This window comes from Argiope bruennichi, chromosome 3 (genome assembly GCF_947563725.1).
Source record: "Argiope bruennichi chromosome 3, qqArgBrue1.1, whole genome shotgun sequence".
Lineage (NCBI taxonomy): Eukaryota > Metazoa > Arthropoda > Arachnida > Araneae > Araneidae > Argiope > Argiope bruennichi.
The window spans coordinates 69062643-69085459 of record NC_079153.1 but is presented as its reverse complement, the minus strand read 5'-3'; the positions used below and the strand labels follow the sequence as shown (position 1 = coordinate 69085459).

Below are 22817 nucleotides of genomic sequence, written 5' to 3'. Positions count from 1 at the left end.
TCTTTTCAATAAATTAACTTTAAGGTCTTTTTTTTAAAAAAATTAATCGTATGTAAAAAAAATATAGCTTTCCTTTTTCTTTTTCGATTGCAATATTATTGATTTGATATTCCATGGAAAATTTCTTAAAATAAAGTCTTATTTCAGTATTTTTAGGATATTTTGAAAATAATGAAACAATTAATAATAAAATGTAAGTACTTTAACTGGTTAGAAACAGTTCGTACATGCATGGTTAAGCATGTGCAAAAGCCGAAAGGCATTTGAGAGTCTTAAATATTTCTTTTACTGAATTCATCGATGGCAGCTGTTGCATTACCGACTATGGCGAATTCATCTAAAGCAGACGATATTAATGTTTTGATTAATGATGTTCCTGAATTAACTGAAGATGAGAAAGTTGCTTTAATCACAGCCATGAAAAAAGCACAAGTAAAGTTTACTTAACAATTTTTGTTTGAATTTGAAGTATAATTTAGAATCAAACTCATAGGAACTCTGCTTTTCGAATCCTCAAGTCCAATTGAAAACTAAAAACTCTTTGTTTACCTTTCCTATCTATTGAAGCTGAGTGGTGTTATTGATCTACCTTCCTCTTTTGATCCTTCAAACTACACTGTAAGATATCTTGGATAACAAGGAAGTATAGATTTGAACCCCTATTTTTCCTTATCTGATTTTAACATTTGCTTATTTGTTTTCCTTATCTTTTCCTCTAATCAGAATTCTTCCCTAACATTATGAAGAATTTGAAATTCGTCAGTGAAAAATTGTTATTGATAACTGTCGAATCAAAGTTTGTTTGGGGAGTGTTCTTGTGTAAGTTAAATTAGAAAATGCTTTATAGTTTCAAATGAGATTTATTTATGCTTTATTCCTGTCTTATGGAAATTTTCATTGATGGAAGAATGATTCAGAAGGGTTATGTATATTTTATTTGTAATTTATTGTATCTTATTACTTTTAAAAAGAAGTTTGGCAAACAGTATCAATTGCTGTTCTTGCCACAAGTTAGAAGTTAGCTTTCTTGTTGCTAATCATTGGAAATACTTTATATAATCAGTTGATACATGATTATTTTTATCTCAGTTGTTTTCATTATATTGTGTGGAATATAATGTTATTTAACATTTTGAAGAATAATATATCCCCAAAACGTTTGTATCTGACAAAAAACAAAATAGTTCAAGCGATTGAAAAACATTTTGTGCTTTGTTTTGAATCATATTAATTTAATTCTGTATTTATTTTTACTGTCTCTTGATTTAATCTCTAATTTTTGAATTGTGATATAATTTTACTGTCATATTTATTATATATATTGTTTATATTATATTATATTTTCATTATTTAATTTTTTAATAATCTTTTATTGAAAAAAAAGTTATTGCTTTATTGCACTTAATCTAGCAGTTAAAATGTAATGAAGATTTATTACTTTTTTGTTTTATTTCCAAATAAAATTACAGATTTGTATTAAAATTTATGAAGTATTGATTAGTTTTAAATAATCAATACATGTTGCAATGTTAATGGAAAGGCAGTTTTTTGTATAAACTGTTGATTAATGATTAACACTGAACATATTTTGACTAGATGTGGACAAAAAATTTGCATATAATGTTAGTTTTCACATTTGATTTTATGACTTTATATTAAATATATACAATTATTTTTCATTATTAATTTTTATTTATTCTGATAAAGATATATAGTTTTTGAGTTGTTACTGTAACTAGGCATTTTAACCAGAAGAAAAATGTATTGCCATATAATGTTATCAGATCAGAAAATGTGTGCATGTACATTCCATATTTAAGTCTGTCTGTAAAAACAGTAACTTAAATTTAAATTTCTTGTCTTAAATGGCATGTCTTGATTATATTTTAGGTTTGGTTTGTGTATGTGTCAATACTAACTAAATCAAATATTATAAATTTTATCTGTTGAAACAATATAGATGTGCACAAATCTTTTTTATTAAATTATAACTATAAAATTACTTTGAATATTTCTACTCTAAATCATTTTTTTTTTTTTCATCACTCAAGAAAAATAAATCTGTAAAATAATCAGTCAATAAAGTTATTTCAAATCTCATCTAAATTTAATACAAATAAGTTTCTAATCAAGTATGAGAATGTTTAATAAACTCGCTGATAAATTTAAACAGCACTTGTTTAAAGCTATTTTATGCCCTTTGAAAGGAAGGCAAATTGCTATTGAAATCTATCTCTCTGTATATTTTATAAATTGTTTTTATTGACTTTCTTAGCTGTTTAAACATGAAAAAAATATTCAAGTTTTTTTTGAGAATTTCTTATTGAATTTCATGACATAATTTAGAATACAGTGTCATAAGGAAGTTTCAAAATAAATATAATTTTTGAATTTTTTTCATTAATGGTTAATAACCATAATTATTATTATTTATATTTGAACTCAACATAATTGTTTTTAATAAAGGCTATTAAAATAAATTTTTTAATAAATCATGATTTATTATTGTAAAATAATAAAATATATTTTTGTATTGTAGTATGATTAAGCATTTCTAAATAACCTTTTTTTTTGTTCTATGACTAATAATCAGCAGTTTTTGAGTAAATCAACTAATGTAATTTATTAATAGTAAAGAAATTTATCTGCCCTTATCTATATACTCTAACAACTCATTATAAAAGCCGTTTATTTTTATCATATTATAATTTGTCTCGGTATATATTGTACTCTGCCTGCTTCTTTAAACTTCATTTTTATGTAATTATTTTTTTATTATTATTGCTGATAATTATCTTAAGTAGTGAAATTAATTATATGCTTAAGTAATTATTTTTATTTATCGACAGTCATGCTGTCTAACGATTATGAATATCTAATGTTTGAATATAAAATTGCTCATCTTTAACATATTGACATAAGTAAAACAATTATTATTCCTCTAATGATTAGTAGTTTTTTATATGAAACTGTGATCCATCAATATGTATAACACATATCTTTTCTTTCATTGTTTACTTTTAATTACTGTTTAGATACATTGCTTGTTAACAGGTTTAACACAGCAAATTGCATAATCATATTTTCACATTATTAGATAAATTTTGAAATTCCCCATTACTAAGAAATATTAGCTTGATTTGATTAATAATTTTAAAAGTTTTGATTTAATCCTTCAGCTACCATTTACTGCTTGCTCTCAGAAACTTACTCTTGCTTCTTGGGAATTTGTTAATCCTATTACAAATATGCAGTGATATTAAAGCAATACTTTTAATTGTTGTTGGGATATAATTTTTTATTACTGTTTTGATCTGCTGTGACATATGTAGATCCTAATAATCGAAATTCTATTTCTGTATTGCTGCATAGAAGAAAATAAGCAATACTTTAATATTCTGTTTTTATATTATTTTGAACTAACATTACATTTTTATCATTTATTAGCATGAAATTACTTTTTAATAGTTGCATCCTATCTTATTCTATATTATAATTTCATAACTATATTTTTATACTGATTTGCGATTATTAATTTTTATGCAGCCGAGTTAGTAAGTCATTTTTATATTTTTTACTAATTGCCATTTGCCTTATTCAATATTTCAACTATGTTTTTAGACTAATTTCAGTTTATAATTAAATAAGTTATCTTTTTTTTTAATGAAATCAGATCAATATCTTAAATCTGGCATGCTTTTTTATAAATCAATTTATTTGGTTTATTTATTTGAAATTTTCATAGAAATATCATTTTTGTCCTGGATAATTTTTTTAAGCTAAGAATATCTCATGTATTACTTCTTTAGATATTATTAATATGCTTTAATTTTTTTTTTACAGGAACTCGATGCACAGGAACAAAATAAAATGAAGTAAGAATCAATATATTAAATATTACAAAATGATTAATATAGGAAATATTTTTATCTCTATTGTTTTAAACAAAATATTGTATTTCTGTTTAATTAGAAACTGTGTAGTAAAATTCATTTGATATTTATGATAAAAGAAATTGCATGAATCTTAATTGCAATAAATATCCAAAAACCAATTTAGATGAATCAAACAAATCCAAAGCAGAAATGCTGGTAATTTACAAATAGTTGGCCAAAAATACTTACAGACAGAACAAACAAATCAGATAGATATGAAAAAGAGTTACATACTCTCCATATCTTGCAATATCAATACAAAATACAAAATTTTCATGTAAGAATTTAGAAACTACAAAAAAAGAAATAATAATACAATTTTGGAATGATAAAAGTACATGAAACTTAAAAATAAAAGAAGGATTTAAATATAAAAAATAATAATAATAAAGTAAAAGGCAAAATAACAATATATTATATAAAATAAAAAAATAAATCAAAAGTTTAAGATAAATACAAAAAATGGAAAATATAAATAAATATAGAGTAGATCATAATAAATAATGGTATGAATAAAAGATAATATAAAATACTATTTATAAAAATTAAAAGTAACATACATAAAATTAATATTTGACATTTAGCAAAACATAAAACTACTCAAATTCCTAATATGTAAGTACTAAGTATTACTGTGCATAAGAGTTTCAATATATTTTGAATAATATTCTTCTTGCAAACTTTTCCAGTCATATGCTGAACTAAATATAAAATTCCCATAATTCTGTAACTCTTTGAAAAAAAAAATTTCCATATTAGACTGTATTTTTGGCATTCATAAATATAATGTCTGATGTTTTCATCATCAGTGCCATGGTCACAATCTGGTGATTTCCCAAAGAAAAAAACTTTGTTATTTCCAAAAACAACTATGAGCTGTTAAAATTTGATCTATATAAAAATCTCCTTAGTATCTTTTCAAATTCACTGTATGCATCAATTGAAAGAAACCTCAAATTAATAGATAACTCCCGTGTAGTTTGCCATTTTCACTTAACTGATTCAAAATTTCAAATTTAATCCGTTACATAAGAATTTTAGATGAAAATCTATTATTCCTCTATTTCTAAAGTTGCCTTTTGGGCTAGAGAATCTATATACTCATTACCCATTATGCAGTATGAGTTTTCACTCAATAAAGTTTTATATTTTGGCATTCCTTTGATCTTAATAATAATTGGACAATCACTTTTTGTTGATTTAAGTGTGAGAGTATTATGAAGATGAATTTCTTCAAAGTACTCCTCCATTTTCTCAATTGCTTTTAAAATAACTATTGCCTCTGCTGAAAAAATATTGACCTCATCTTTCATTCGTATAATTACATAGTATTTTATCATTTTCATTAAATCATACAGAGGCACATCCAACTTTATTAAGTAATTTTGAACCATCAGTATATATGGTTGTAGTTTTGTCTTTAATAAAATCAGTTATTATCACAGAAATAGTGAATTTTCCCAAGGTGAGAAATCAATATTTGTAATAAAATTTATAATAACAAATAATAATTATTGCAATGAAAATTTAAAATGACTTTTACATAATACTCTGTTAAATGTTTTGATTTCTTTCTATAGTCGACCTTTAGAAGGACAACTTTATAAATACACAAATGTTGTTAAAGGATGGCAGTATCGATGGTTTATACTAAATCCAGAAACTGGTATTTTAGAATATTATATGGTAAGTCATATTTAAAAAAATATTTTTTTTAATTATTATAAACATTCTGCTCCCTTTTTAGCTAAAAAATTTCAATTTTTATCTTAATTCAATTTATGAGACAAAATTTTAAAAAAATAGAATAGTCTGAAAATACTGCTTTATATTAACATTAAATAGATTACATTTGAAAAATGGTATAAAACAATTGGAATTTGAGATTAGTTACAGATTTTTATTAGAAATGTGCTCTACTTATTTCTTGCAGGAAGGAAATTTTATCTAAAGCTAATTTTTTCTTTTTCTCTTATAATTTTTCAGAATTAACATATCTTGATTTAAATATATTCAATTGGAAATATCTGTTCATAAATCTTTTCATAAAATTACATTTTAGTAGTGTTCTTAAGATCAGATTATTTAAACTAAAAATGACAGTCTAAAATCAATAATACGTATATTTCATATGAATGCGGCAATTCATGGATTAATTTTAAAGAATGCAGTTTATGTTTAAAAACCAGTTAGCAGAAAGAGGGCACATTTTGAAGTTTTGAGTAAATGTTATATATTCTCAGGATGCATAACTGATATTAGTTTAAAAATTAATGAATTATTATAATGTCTTATTTATATAGTAAGTATGGATTTATGCTTTTATATGAAAAATAATTGAAATTTTTTCATTCAATTAAGAGTTTATAGAACAGAAAAATGTGATAAATTTAATGAAATGTGAGATTTTATTAAGTATAAACATTTTACAAATGTGCATATTATTGAATTCTAGATATTTTTAATACTGTTTTAAATTGTAGATATATAAGAAAAAATTGCAGATATTAATACTGTTTTAAATTGCAGATATAAATGTTTTCTTGTTCTTTGGAATTTAATTTTTTTTTATGTTACTGCAATAAAAAATTTTTAATCATATTTAAAGCATATTTAAGTGTTTTTGCTGCAACTTGCACAAACATTATCCCTACAAATCCAAATATGTTAGATTATGCTGCATATTATCATCTTATTTTCTTAGAACACATATAACTCACAATATGTAGATTGTAGATGAAATAGTTTTTTTATTTCATGAAATTCCTGATGAAAACTTTTAATTCTTTCTAAATGGATAATCAGATTGCTGAATTGTCTTTATGCTATGGAACTTAGTCCAAATGGCTCGTCACAAAATATATAGTCAGTCTAAAATGCCTTCAATAATGCTTTCTCTCACAAGGTGAGAAGTGAAGGTAGATTCCTATTTCTTAAAATTGGAATCACCATTGCTGGATTATTGAATGTGTGTATGAAGGACAATTAATTTTGAACTTTTCTGAGAGTGTTGAAATACAATCATTTTAACTTAAAAGATTTCAAGTTGCCTTTGGCTTTGTGTGTATTTTGAGGAGTTTATAAGATAGAAAACTTTGTAATTTGCCTTATTTTTTTTTCTTTCTAAATGATATTTTAAGATATGTATGATTATTTTAGCTTGATGAAGTTAAGAAAAAAAGGCCCCGGGGAGCTATATTTTTAGCAGTAAGTTCCTTAATGTTTTTAATTTAATATTCATTTGTCTCCACATTTATTTCAAAATTATCATTCATATAAATATTACTTTTTTTTCTTAGTTATATTTTAATAGCATTTTTCATTTGCTAACTTTATTGCTGGAAATTATTTGCTGTTCATACTATTTGTAAATACTTGACTTTGTAATGGCAGATGACTTTAGAAGTAAAAGCTATCTGCCAGTTTCACTTTAAATTTGTAGTATTGATTTAGATAGCTATATTTTGGTTCTCACACCATTTGTATTATGAATAAGAGATAGCCTCTTCTCATGCATATTTTTAAAATCAGGCTATCAATAAATTAAAATGCTATCAATGAAATTCTACAAGTTTGTTTGTTTTTTTAAGTCTTTGCATCTATCAATAGACATTTCACTTTACTTAAGGGTGCTGTTGTTTCTCCAAGTGATGAAGATGGACAGTCATTTGCTATCAGTGCTGCATGTGGAGAATTGTATAAATTAAAAGGTAAATATGATGGCATGTTGCTTATGGAGGGGATTTATGTTTGTTGCAATAGATTACTTATCAAATATAAATATATAAATTTGCAATAAATTAGTCTTTTCTCTGTTTCCAAAATAATTTGCTTTCTAAACATTTAAATTCAAACAGGAAAACAGTTTTATTTTATCTTCTGATTTGTGGTCTTTTTGTTTTTCTCATGACCCTCAAGATCTGATTTCTGTAATTTTAATTCTCTACTATGGATCTTTTGTATAGTATGGGTTGATAAAGCTATTATGTTTTTTATGGTCTACTTATAATAAAATGAAAGCCTGAAAGTAGTACCGAAACTGCACTTTTTTTTCAGACGGGGGGAAGGTAAAGCTGTATTTTGAATGCATAAAAAAACTATTATGCATTAATATACATTACCATGTGTCTCTTTTTGAGTTTGGACCTGGTGTTTAGAGCATGTTGCATGTCACTTGTGGTTATGGCTACCCAATGTAGCTTCAAAACTGTTGTTAAAATGAAAATGTTTGATTATTAGGAAGAAAAATACAAGATGCAATTCAATTAAAAAATCTCATTTTTTTTACTACATTTATTATATATGTGTATGATTAAACAATGTTTTAATTGTTTTTTCTTTTTAACTTTCTTTTTATTTTTAAACATAGTAGTGTGTTTTAGCCTATTTAAACAGATTTCTTAAATTCATTGTAATGTATCATAAAATTTATATTAATATTTGAAATTTAAAACACAAAAACAAAAAATAATTGAAAATATTTACTTTTTTAAAAATTTTTTTCCTTAATTTAATGAAATGTTGCTTTTGTAGTTAGTGAAAACAAATACATATTTAATATTTTTAATTTGCAGCCAATGATCCAAAAGAAAGACAGTTTTGGGTAAATAGGATAAGAGCTGTTGCTGAGCATCATACTAAAAACATTGCTGAAGTAAGCTATATTTTCTACTTATATTTGTCTTTCAATTATATACCTCTGCATTATTTACTTCCTAATTTTCTCTTTGTATATTTTGAATTTTCATATATGTCTCTCTAAATCATTTCTAGTTATTGTTGAGCTATATAACTTAGAAAAAAGAAAGTTTAATTTCTGTCAGAATGTTCCAAGTTTGATATCTGATTTCCTTAAAGATTTGCTGTGCACTTGAGTCTAATATACATTAAATTTGATGTTAACTCAAATGTCTTTATCGGCTAATCACAGTTCAAAATTACAAGATCTACCCTCTATAACCACTGTGTTACTTTTGCATGAGGTGTTAATGTAATAAAACTGAACTATACAAAATAGAAATTAAAAACAGTAAAACTTGGAATAAAAATACATGAAAACATTGTATTCATTTTGTGATACTTGAAAGTAAGAAGTATTTCTGATGTTTTAGATTAGAAAATCTTTAAATATGCCTTTGTCAAGTTATATACTTTTATTACAAATTTTAGAGAGGATTAATATCGAAATACTCTAACCAAATTTATTGTATACTGTAAGCAATTTCTAGTAAGTCTTAATCTCAAACATTGTTAATAGACCATCTTTAGTTTAACTTCTTATACTTGAACCGCATCAAAATGTCTTATTGATCACACTGAAATACTGTGTGTGTAATCAGAGCAATTTTCAGCACTTAATCATTCATCCCTCTAAAAGAGAAGCTAATTTTTTAAAGAATAAAGTAAAAAAATTGAGGAATTAAGCAACTTTTGGAAATAATGCAATTAAATATAAGTTATTCTTTTTTGTTGTTTAATTTTGCAATTAGCTTTGCTACTGAATTTATTTAAAAATATGTGTTTGCATGCTTATATAAATATCACATTTTTGAAATAAGATCATAATTACACCTAAATCCTTTTTTCCCCTCCCTAAAGGTCTTTTTATTTATTTGAAAATAATAAATAAATGCAATTTAAGATTTATATTAAATGCATAATATCATTGTTTATATCGTTAAAAAAGAAATTTCCAAAATAATATTTTAAATGAGAAACTAGAAAAAAATTCGAGACATAGAAATTTGTATAATAGAATTATAACTTTTAATGTTTCATTCTTTCTTGGTGAATGAAATTCAGAATAAATGTTTATTAAATTACATTTTCATAAGTTCATTATTATTTGAATAAATATTTTTGCAGAAAAATCCTCCTCTGCCTCCCAGAGAACATAGGTCTCCATTATCAGTCATCGATTTAAGGACAGCTGCTCCAGGAACTGAAATGCAGTCAACTTGGTATTCTGGGTTTAATAGTAACAGTATTATTGATTCACATCCAACAAGAAGAAAATCAGGTCGGAAAAGTAAAAATATTTCCTCATCTCAACAGACAAATATTCAATCATCAGGTTCAGTGACAGAAGCACTAAATAATGTTCGTGATATGTTAAGACAGACAGATTCATTAGCTACTCTTCTATCAAAAAGAATTGAGGTATAGTTTGTTTGTTCACTTTTCTACTTTTTAATCTCAAAATATAATTTAAGATTTAAAATTGATTACAGCTTGTAATGTTTATATCTTCATTTTCTTTTTGCAGGACTTACCTCATGTTGGAAATGGTCCAAAATGCTGTGATACTGTAAGTTTGAAATTTTAATATCATAAAAGAGACACAAATGAAAATTATCAAAGATTTATGACACTTTTAATTTAAAAATATCAAAATTAAATATAATGTTGAAGTTATCTTTCAGGTAGCATTAAAACTACAATAGAATAAAATATTTAAAATACTTTTTAGATTAAAGCATGGCATGCAGCTTCTATTCTGTTTGGAAGAAAATGTTTGTTAGTAATTAATATTTTCTGGAAAAACTAATAGATCTTACATACATTTAAATGAAATCCTTGTGTTGCATCCTTGTTGATCTTGATTTGGTTTTCATAACATTTAGGAAACATTAACTGATCTTTTACCATCCCATTATTTTGTATTTCTTTGGGGATAAATATGCAAGATATATTGTTATAAACACAATATAAGATATATTGTGTGATAAACACAATATACTTAAACAAGAATCTTTCGTCATCAAAATTTCACATCTAATTTTATTTTTATTATCCCCATGAAATTTCACATGCTAGTTTTTGCCTTTTTCATGTATTTTGTTGCTCTCTGGATTAAAAGGATAATTTAAAACTACTTATATTCTTATTATTCTATAACTCTTATTGATTCAAAATGTGAATTAATATTTTTAACACTGTTACAAGAAAATTCGATTCCTTATAAAGTAGTAGTTATTTTTAAAAATGTTTTATGTGTGTAATTATTTTTAACTCATTGATGATTTACGTAGGTAAGAAACAAGTAAAATTATAATCTGCTTTAAGATATTATGGAAGTATTACATAGCTTTTAACATTTTCTTTTTTTTTATAGAATTTGTTATTGCTCAAAGCTACTTCTGCTGCAACACTACTTACTCTGCAGCAATGTTATTCTGTTCTCCAGCATCAACAAGTAAAATACTGCTTATTCATTACACATTATAATGTATATTTTAAAAATTAAAACTAACATTAATTCATGAAAATTCTGAAGGAATATAATTTAATGGTGTATTGTAATTGATACTTTTTTTCCTTACTAATTTGCAGTGCTAAAAAATGGAATATAAAATGCAATAATTATGTCCAGGCTTACTGCTGAAATTCATAAATAATTTATAGTAATAATTTTTTTTAATGTGTTTATATCTTTACAGGTTGCAATAAATTTTCCCAAACCAGTAGTTGAATATAAACCAGAAGTATTTCTAACCAGGAGGAGCTTATCTGAACAAAGGTACAAACTCTTCAGAATATAATTTGTGAAATTAATTTTTAAAAATTTGTTTGTGAGATCTTTATCATTTCATGTAAATCATTCATTTTTATGTATTCTTGATATTCATTGTCATTAATTCCAGTTGTATATTATAAAAATAGTGCAATTCCTTAAATTTTATGATGTATGAAATAAGCTAAATTGTAATGAAGAGGAAAAGAATAGTTTAAATTTTGTTTCTTTTTCTTATTGTTAGATTATGCATTCTGTTAAATTTTGCTCTTGTCTTTTTATAAGATTATTTTCAATTCAGTTCCAGAATTAAATTTTATTTATAATATTAATATATAGTTAATTGACTACTAAAAATGAATTTTTGTATAATGTGTAATTTTTAAGTAACAATAATCTATACGTAGTGCTATTAATGAACATTTGAATTTTCTATTTATGTTGTAAATAGAAAATTCAAATGCTAGTAATTTCATATTGTGTTTACAATTTATGATTACTTCTATTCTAATATCAATGATTTATGATTACTTCTATTTTAATATCAAACTCAATATTATAAGTACTATTATAAGTTGTAACTATTTATAATTAGTAACTATAATAAATTTTATAAAGTGAAAGATAACTCTCACTAGATTTTATTCTATTTAGTACAGGCTCCCAAAGATCTAGAGAAGCATCTATAAATGTTGGTATGTTTTTACTACTTATATTTCTATAATTATATGTTTAAAATTCTGTGTTTTGTATAAATGTATTTTCTAATATTATTTCTTCCTGTCTACTTATGTAACTTCTGTACTAAAATAATTGTATATGAATATTCTTATAATTTTTCTTACTAAATATTTGAACTAAATTTTAATATCAGTTGAAAATCTGTTTTTTTTCTTGACAAATATTTTATTTTGTACAGACCCAAGTGGTGAAATCTCAGACAATGAGGAAGTTGAAGAAAAAGCAGCTTCTATTGAAGGAGAGAGGCACTCTATACTAATGAATTTAATGTCTCAATTGAAACTTGGTGTTGATTTGACTAATGTAAGTAAAAGCTGAATTTTATTTTGCTTTTATGTATTTCATTGATGAAATCTTGTCATACATATCTATATTGTTGCTATTTATACATATAGACATTATTGTAAAGAAAATTGCTTTCTTTCTTTAAATGGTCATTATTTTAATAATGAAAAGTATATTTTGAAGAAAGGGGACTTATTAATTATTCTTAACTTTATGCGTGATTATTTTTTAAATGGCTTTTCCCCATTAGTTTTGAAGATAAATCATGCTGAGTGATAAAGAAGTTATTAGAATATTGAAAATGTAATATGATGTAAAGCCTTTTCATATTTTTCTGTTTATTACTTTGGTTTCCTTGTACTCTGAACTTTTATTTAATCTGTTCTATGGTTCATATTTTTTTTTCAAGTTATGACAAAGCATTGTGAACTATTTATGACAGTTAAAGTCAAGCATGTATGTAACATTCATGCAATGGATACATTTAATACAATTAGTTTAGTTTACTGATTAATATTGAAGTTAAATTGAGTGAATCACTAAATTAAATATATATATATATATATATATATATATATATATATATATATATATTTATATATATATATATATATATATATATATATTTATATTTATATATATATATATATATATATATATATATTTATATATATATATATATATATATATATAACTTCTTTAATTTAAAAAAAAATGCATTTTTATAGTGCATTTAATAGATTATTAATTGATCTATCAACATTTTCCCCCTCTGACTATATTAATTAACTGTTGGAATTAACTAATAATATTTGCTTAAAAATTATTTAAATATTTTGATTATATGTTGCACCTATTTTTATATGGATATTGTAAACAGTTTCAAAATTTTTATTTGCCTTTAATGATCTTTAATAAATTATCCAAACATATTTTTTATTATTTTAGATTGTTTTGCCTAGTTTTATTTTGGAGCCTCGCTCTGTGTTAGAAATGTTTGCAGATTCCTTCAGGCATCCAGATCTATTAGTGCGGTTAGTTTTTTTTATTGATATTTTTTATCATTAAATAATATTTTTAAATTTTATATATTACAATTTACATGTTGGTGGAATTATTTGTAGTATTGAAAATGAATTTGGAATGTAATATAATTAATGTCTGAATTTAAAAAAAATATATAGCAATAATAATTTCAATCACACACACACATATATATATAATATGCCTGATATTCACAATTGCATCAGTAATAGACTATAAACTGCTATGTATAAAATATTAAAAAAAAATTCTTTTATTTTACAAAATTGTTGCCTGTAATGTATTATTTCTTAATCTAGAGTAAATCTTTTACATTGATGAAAAAAAGTACGAAAACTGATTATAACTATTTTTTTTTTCATTAAAAATTTTGATTATATTTTTAGAATCTGAAATTTTTCTATGGTTATTTTAGCGAAAATTTATCTTTGACACTTATTTTTTTACTATCTGACTTATCTGATTATAAATTTATTAATTGCTTCAAATAAACCAAAATCATTTGTAATGTTTTTACAACACCCTAATGACTGAATAAACACACATAAAATACATATATATTAAAATCTAATATATATTGCAATAATTTCTGGAATCCTGGAATATTATTTATGACCAGTAGCTACTTATTAAGATTAATTATCCTGAATGATCTGGTGATTAATACTTGTGTAATAATAGAATAAAAAAAAAAGATACTTAATTTAAAATTTTTGCAAACTGCCTGGAAAATAAAAAGATCATGGAGATTTTAATTATTATAGTTAATATTTGGCAGCTGTATACATATTTGTGATTGCCTGCTTAAACAAAGTAAAAGTATATACTCATACAGTTTATTCCAAATAAATTTGTAACTAGATAGGCTTGTCATAAATTACAGTTAATTGAAGATAAAAGGGGATAATCTACTGTCATATTGGCTGCTCAATAATTTTATTTGAATTCCTTTGACATATGCTTAAAAAAATTCAAGTCAATTCTGTTTTTAAAAAATCATCCAAGAAAGTCTTTCTCCTTATTTTAGAAAAGAGCAGTTGTTAATTACTTATTGCTTATTTGTGGATGACTACCATCTAATTGCCTTTGAATGATAAAATTTTTTGTTAAAAAAATGAGTAAACTTTTAATAGAAAAAAAGGGTATTTAATTGTTATTTAAAAAATATAGATAAAAATCGAAAATATAAATAATTTTGTCTCCCACTGCTATTTCAAAAAAAAGTCTCTAATATACTTACCTTCTTTGATTTAGGAGCATTATGATCCATAATTTCTTTTACTCTGCCAAACATTTCATCAGAATTTTATTCTTTTTACTATTATTCTTGCTCAAGACAAAGTCTGCATATTTATAATATTAAATTGCACACATCTTTTAAATGAAACATGCTTAATCTTAAGTTCACTCAACATTTTGTTAAATATATTTTTCATGTGGTTCTTTTGATAATTGATGGAATAGATTTAACTACCATGAAATGTGCAGTTAGTTTGTATATGTTTTCATTATCAATTTTGCTTTCCATTTTTCATATTAGGATTCCTGATTGTTCTACTCCTGAAGATCGCATGGTTGCAGTAGTTCAGTGGTTTCTAACAGCATTTCATGCAAGCCGTGAGGTGTGTGCAAAATGGTGTATAAAAATGTGTCGAATTTTAAATATTAAAATTCTGATAATGTATTTCTTTTGAGATCTGTAGTGGAAATATTATAAAACATTGTTTTATTATTATAGTCATCATCATCAAAAAAGCCATTTAATCCCATTATTGGAGAAATGTTTCGATGCTCATGGAATCTGTATGATGATAAGGAAAATGAAAACCTTGAAAATATGTATAAAGTTACTTATGTTTCTGAGCAAGTTTCTCATCATCCACCTAGTAAGTTCTTATGTATTCAAATATTTTTTATTTATTTATTTATTCTCCTCTGGATCAATATAAACCTTATAAAAATTTGATTGCAAAAAATTTGATTCAGTGATGATTTTAAAATATTTATTGCACAAAACTGCATTTCTAGCAGTTACAGACTGATTTTAAAATTATGTAATGATGAAAATGCTTTAAAAGTTTACTAATATGAAAGGAATCTTATTTTTGTTCATTGATGCATTTTATTCATAAATTTTAAAACTTCTTAATAAAATCCACAAATTTTCCAAAAAAAAATGTGTTTAACTTTTTTATACACAATGTATATTAATTTGTTGCTTCAAATTAGATAGAAAGACAAATGAATAACTCAGTTATTGTTGTAATTTGACTTTAAGACCTAAAACCAGGAATGCTAGATTTTTAATATGTTAACATATACCCCCAGACTTAGGAATTTCTGTAATTAAAATTTTATTTCATTTCAGTTGCTGCAAGTTAAATTTTGATATGCAAGATTCCTTTTTCTGCTCTTTCAAAAAAAATCCTATTTTAAGATTCTAGTTTGTTTGATTTTGCTTACCATATTAACAATCAAGTTTTCCTGAAGAAATTATTCTGCTTTCCTTGGCATCATTAAATGCTAGAAATAGTTTATAGTCATCATTTCATATTTAATAATAAAGACATTATTAATGGATTTATTTCTTATATGTTCTTAATATAATTTATTTTTCATTGCATTGTACTTGTAATTTTAATAAGAATATATAACGGAAATGTAAAACTCAGTATAAATTTCAATAGTTATAAATAATATTACATCATTTAAATTTAAATAGTATGTGCTATGTTGTGATGAAATTTCAATGTTTAACTGTCTTTTTTTAACTAATTTTATTCTTTTTTCTTTTTTTTTTTTACAGTCTCTGCATTTTATGTTGAATGTCCAAAAAAGAAAATTTCTGTAGATGCTCATATATGTATAAAATCAAACTTCTTGACATCATATGTTACTGTTAATTTCACTGGAGAAGGTAAGAATTCTTTGAGATTTTGTTACAAAGTGTGGTTAAATTTGTGTTGCTATCAGATTTTTTTTCCTCATTTTCTGACAGAATTATTTTTAAATTTATATATTTACTAATTTTGCTTGTATAAAGCTTAATTATTATTATTATGTATTAATTAATTATTACTTAAATATTATTAATTATTTTGTATATTTGAAAGTATCAATTTAATAAATCTCCTAGGATCTATAGGGTAGATTTTAAGAAATAATTATAATTTTGCAATACCTATTGTAATCTTAATTGGAAGCATCATTCATTAGCGAGAAAATAATTATATACAATTGCATGTAAGTCAGCTGTTTTGCTTATCAATATCACTGTATTTTCTTATATCAAATCTAAAGTATCACAGATTAATAGATTAATCAATTCTAGAAGGTTAATTAATAGTTTTAATTGTCTTAATATATTAGATAAATAAGATTTTAATTTCAAAATTCATTTAGAATGAAATGTAGATTATTTTCTATTTAAAACCGTGTGAAATAATTAATGTATGCTTTGTGTTGACATACAAAACGTCTGATAATTTAAATTTAAATCAGGATAAAATAATAAAACGAATTGAACTTTAGAATACAATAAAGTCAAAACTAGAAGCAGTTTATAATTAGCTTCCTAGTAAAAATGAGATAGAAATTCAATTCCCAAATTTTTTTCTATATTTTAAGCTCTCTGCAGCTTTTGTGATATCTCAAGATGCTGCAGTTATTTTGAAGCTAATTGTTTTGTTATATTTGAAATTATGCTGTATTTGACTTTATATAATTTTATTCTTAATTTTATAGTTGCATTATCATTGCAACACTGAAGAAATAATATTTTCCAGTAAATTATGATGTTAAGCATTATATCCAATAAAAAATACAGATTTCTTTTTGGTAAAAATTATTTTATGCAAACATATAAATTAAAATAAGTTTAATTTTTTTTTAAATCTCATTTGCAGTTGGTTAAATATGTCTTAAGCGTTTTTGAAATTCTAAAATTTGTATTCCAAATGAATAGTAGTTTTCCTTACAAATTTCTATTGAAAATTTTGTGTGTAATTAATTATCAAAATAATGCACTAGCATGTTTTATGTTAACACTTCATTTACTACCAGGCACAGTTTTGGTTTAAATTGATATGTATAATATATTAATTTTCTTTTATTATCCTAAGAAATAATCACTTTAGTTTGTATAAGAATAAATTTTGTTCATTTATAGGTCATGAAGTTATCCAATATTTATTTATTTTCTAACTGGAAAAAATGTTCATTGGAAGTCCAAAATTTGTTGTGTATTTGGCAGTTTGAATTTTTTTTTTAAATAATAAGGTTTCCAAACTGTAAAAATTTAAATGGTATATACTCTATAAAATAATTTGATGAATTTTGGAAATTAAATCAGCAAAATTATTGATATCATAATTTAAATTTTACTATGCAAATTTCAAAAATACTTCTTTTATAACAAACTGCATAATACTGTTTTAATAATCATGTTAAACTTTGTAATATACTTTAAATGAATATTTAATGATGCCTTAAAGTATGTACATGACATTTATTATCTCTTAGTTGCTCAGAATTTTAATTCGGGAGATTTAATTTTTTTTTTCAGTGTCTCTTCATCTTCTTACATTTGGTGAAACATATGTTTTTACCTTACCTTGTGCCTATTTGCGTTGTATACTTACTGTGCCTTGGATAGAATTAGGTGGTCGTGTACCTATAACTTGTGCTGCAACTGGTTATAATGCATCCATTACATTTCAAACAAAAGTAAGAAAAGTATTGAAAATAACTTTTGAAAATGTGCAAATCATAGTTATATATAAATTTCCTTGTTAAATAATTTAATGATTTTAATATGATATGTAGTTCTTGATTGATTTATTTCTTAATATTAATGTTTGTGAGTATGCGAATTAGAACATATTGAAAATAATACTTTTTATGCTAAATTTTGTGAATTAAATCAGCTATATATTTTGTTTTGTATTTGCTCTCTAGAATTAATTTTGATTGGCAATGCACCAAATACTACAGGATTTAGAAATACACCTATGATATTGTCACAAATTAATTCTTGAATATTTTAAAGTCTGCTTCATCATATGGTATTCACTAATTATATCATCTATGAATTCTAATGTGAATATTATTTTAGTATATATATATATATATATATATATATATATATATATATATATATATATATATATATATATATAATATACAATGTGTGATTTTTAAAAATTTTTTTTTAGCCTCAGCAATCCGGTATTCCACATAAAATTTCTGGAGAAATCAAAAATATGGATGAAATTGTATATCGGATTACTGGTGAATGGAATAATATTTTACAGTTTACTTCAGCAGATGTAAGTATTTTAGTGTCATTCTTTTTAATTTTTTTGAAGTGTTTAAACTAAAAAAATAGATCTTAATTCTATGATTTTTATAGGGTACAGGAAAAGTACAGGAAATAAATGTACTAGAACTTAAAAGATTTCACAAACATGTTAGACCCTTAGATCAACAAGATGCTTTTGAATCTCGAAAATTATGGCAACATGTAACTAAAGCTCTTCTTGAAGAAAATTATGAAAAAGCCACAACTGAGAAACAAAAGGTGATTTCTAAAATTCTTTTTTTTTTTTTTTGACAAATTGTTGCATATTTTCTAAAACTTTTCATGTTAGCTCAGTCCCTTAATCTTTTGTTTGGTTTTGTTGCTTTGTTACTCAGAAGCAACATGTTTTCATTCGTTCTTATGTGAGACTCCATATGTTTTACTGCCCAATAGCTCCATATGTTTTACTGAGGCATTGTAAGCCTCAGTAAAAAGATACTGATAGGAATAAAAAAAAAGGTTCTTCATAGAAAAAATTCTCTATATTAATTTTAACTCAAATATCTATGAATTAATTAATTTTAAAAATTCAAAAAACATGCAAATATATTATGCATAGTTTACTTGCGTAATATGTGCTTCTCCAACTTTTCACCATGTTCCAGTTAAAAACTTAAAAGCACTAGTAATAAAATATGTTATAATATAATAATATAGCTGAATAATTTAAATCATGTATAATATTAATATAAATGGCCTTTTTTAATTATATTTATTAGCATTATTTAATTTATTTCATGTTCTCTTAGCTTGAGGAAGAACAACGAGAAGAAGAAAAGAAACGCTTGGAATCAAATACAGAATATGTTGGAAAAGTAATTAGTCATTTATATTCCATTAATTATAAAAATATCTTTTTCATGTGACCAAATATAATTTTAATGCTTGATTGTGTTTTTCATTTTCTTGACATTAGTTTTAATGATTAGATATACTGCATGAGTCTGTATGTTATATTCTTAATTGTAGTTATTTCAAATATTTAAAATTTAGTTTTATCTTTGTAATAATGGATTAATTTATCTGTTTGAGAAATAGTTTAACAAAATTAGAAATCCAAATAATATTTATAATCAGAATGTCAAATGCTTTATATTAAAAAGAGTAAAAATTCTAAAAATTGTTAACTCCTTGTCCCAACTCAAAATGTCTGAAAGATTTATTACTTTGGAAATTAATAAAAGTAAACTATTTGATTAATTTTCTCTTGACCTTTGTTTAAACATTTCTAATATTCCACAGTATTTGATAGCAAAAACAAAAGAATATATCTATTGAATAGTTTAAATTTAATATTTGGGCATATTAAGTATTGTAGCTTTCTCTTTCTTGAAAATAAGTAGATTTTAAAAAATTATATGATAAATTGTCATGAAATCTTCACTAAAACCTTCCTTATGCTTTGTAGTATTTGTGAGCAGAATTTGATGAAAATTTGTTATATAGATTTCTCTAATGAAAGAAAAATAGGTTTTTCAGTGTTAATTATATTGATATCATAATCTATTGTATCTTTAAAATTTAAAAGTTTTGATATATATATATATATATTTTTCAGCTTTTCTTCAAAGAAAATGACATCTGGAAATACAAATACCCTCTAACATAGCCCAAATATTTAAGTGAGAATAACTTGTTGAAATGGTGAATGTTGGAAGCTCCTGTCTTCCTCTAGTCGTACATTAAGATGTTGAATTTTCTCAAACTATGATGGTTGCATATATATATACAACTGTTTCATTTGTTCTCTTAACAGAAATACTCATTCTTAGGTTATTGGTAAATTACATAATTTTGTCTCTTCATGAAAAATAATTATGGGATCATTTTCAATCATGTTTTTGTAATTTTATAGCATCATTTTTTTATAATTTAATTTACTACTTATGCAGTACAAACAATAAGTGCAGCTATTAGTATTATGGAATATGAAAAGGAAAGTATTTCTAAAATTGTCTTTAGTTCGCCATTATAGTTTTGTATGAATTTGCTCATTTTTATTTCATTAATCTAAGAAAGTATTATTGAATGATTTCAGATTTGTTTCTTCATTCTTAAGCAAGCTTTATATTTAATTAGTTTTTAAAAAAATGTAATCTTGCTTTTATTCAGAATAAATATGTATTTCAGTGTTTATTCATAACATTTCTTAATTGTTTTACTGTTGAGTTTTTATTAATACTATTATTTTGCTATGCATGGGATTTGTTACATATTCCTTTTCCAATTGTTGGGGGGGGGGGGGCGAATAATTTCAAAATATTACTTTTAATTAATTGTAAATAATTCTTCAAATTGAATATAAGAAATTAATATTATTTTGAATAAGAAAAAAAATTAATTATATTCTGATGTGTACTTATTTATTTTAACATAAATATTCTTTTATATTTTCTGACAAGATCTTTAAAAAAAAATTATTGACTACTTCTTAATTCAAAACACTAGTAAATTTACTTATAGTTTCAATTTAATTAGATCATTATTTTATCATTTTTGTTACACCTTTTTTTCTTCTAAACTTTGTGAAATTTTTAAAAAGGTTTTTTGGCTTTGCATAGTAAATTTATTGTATTTCTTAACAGAATGAAATAATTAGATCCATTGAATAACAATCAATATTTTTACTTTAATTGATACGATATTGTAAAATGAGAGATATTATGAAGTTTAAGCATATATAAATTAAACTGACTTTATATTAATGCAAATTAGTTTTATATAAAAATTGTTTAAATTGGTATTTTGAATTTGTTTTGATTATTATTTTCTAAATATTAATTCCTATTTTTAATGTGGGTGCTATTAAGAGAACTGTGCCAAAACTAATTGTTGCACTACTGCATATGATTCTTTAAGTCGTATGGAACTGTATTGTTTTTTTATATATGTAATGAAGAATGATTACATTCTTGTATAATTTGTTTCATAACTTTTGATAAAATTGTGTTAATTGAACAAACGTTGTTAAAGTGTGAGAAGTAAGCAGTTGTGATATCTTCTTTTTTATTTGCCTTCATTTAAGCAAAAAATGACATTTTGAAAGCTAATTTAAGGATTTTAATGATTCCCGAATTTTTTTCTTTGAATGAATCAAAGTATTTACTGGTCGATTTAAAAGCTATTCTTGCCATTTTATGCTCTTCATATCTAAGTCTTTTAATATGGATCTTTTTAAAATTGCCATTTATCAAAGAATTCATTTGATGATAAATATTTACCATTTATTTTTCAGTTTAATTCAAAGTCATGTATTTTAAGCATAAGTTCCAAAAATAATTATTCATTATACTATTCTTTTATTTAAAAATATATAATATAAATTATATTTTACCGGGAAATGGCATGTTTATAGCTTTGTGTTTGAACCTGTTTTAATATTTTAATTGTCTTTACATGTTAAGTGAATACTTTTAATTTGCTTAATTTACCCTTTCTGTGAAATATTTTATTATATTTGATCAATCTGTTTCCAAAACCCTTAAATAATTTTTATCAAGAAATTTGCAATTAAAATATTGGTTTGTCTTTTATTGACAGTTAATCTGATTCATAATATAATGATGCAAACAAAATTTAAGGAATCATTATTGATAAGTTTGTGCATTCGTATTTTCTTATTTATTTCATTTGTTGTTATTTATGAATGTTGTTACTGTGTGATCTGAAATGCAATATATGGTCGGACCAAAATAAAACAATTTACACTTGCCTTCAGATAAACTTATATTAATAAGATTAACTGGATTGTAACATGATTACTAATAATTATGGTTTTTTTATAGTTTATTGTAATCATAAATAAAGCTTTTTCCATTTGTAGTCAGCACAAATCATTAATTTCTATATTAAGATCTTAGAAAATCGATTTCTTATTAATATTGCCCAACTTTATAGCACAGTAACATGGCTTTTATATTTCAAAGCAAAGGCATAGTTA

General features: G+C 23.7%; 1 protein-coding gene across 4 annotated transcripts; it reads left to right on the top strand.

Moving 5' to 3' along the window:
• The first annotated feature begins 272 nt into the window (after nt 1–272).
• LOC129963683 (oxysterol-binding protein-related protein 11-like) lies at nt 273–22557 on the top strand. 4 transcript variants are annotated; one of them, XM_056078185.1, is made up of 21 exons: nt 273–432; nt 3844–3875; nt 5516–5621; nt 7095–7142; nt 7564–7645; nt 8510–8589; nt 9801–10094; nt 10201–10242; nt 11050–11130; nt 11375–11454; nt 12103–12143; nt 12368–12492; nt 13423–13508; nt 15059–15140; nt 15257–15404; nt 16325–16435; nt 18083–18243; nt 18732–18845; nt 18929–19096; nt 19627–19692; nt 20436–22557. In XM_056078185.1, exons 1-21 carry the CDS (start codon nt 301–303, stop codon nt 20484–20486), a joined length of 2130 nt encoding a protein of 709 aa, XP_055934160.1. In that variant the 5' UTR covers nt 273–300; the 3' UTR covers nt 20487–22557. The 4 variants fall into 4 exon arrangements, with proteins under 4 accessions (XP_055934160.1, XP_055934163.1, XP_055934162.1 ...); XM_056078188.1 differs by lacking the exon at nt 273–432 and adding an exon at nt 463–618; XM_056078187.1 differs by lacking the exon at nt 273–432 and adding an exon at nt 728–819.
• Nucleotides 22558–22817: the final 260 nt, after the last annotated feature.

Coding starts and splice junctions, on each gene's coding strand:
- LOC129963683 (XM_056078185.1), top strand. CDS start 301: ATGGCAGCTGTTGCATTACCGACTATGGCGAATTCATCTAAAGCAGAC. Junction 18,846..18,928: donor TACAGTTTACTTCAGCAGAT/GTAAGTATTTTA, acceptor TGATTTTTATAG/GGTACAGGAAAAGTACAGGA. Junction 19,693..20,435: donor ATACAGAATATGTTGGAAAA/GTAATTAGTCAT, acceptor TATATTTTTCAG/CTTTTCTTCAAAGAAAATGA.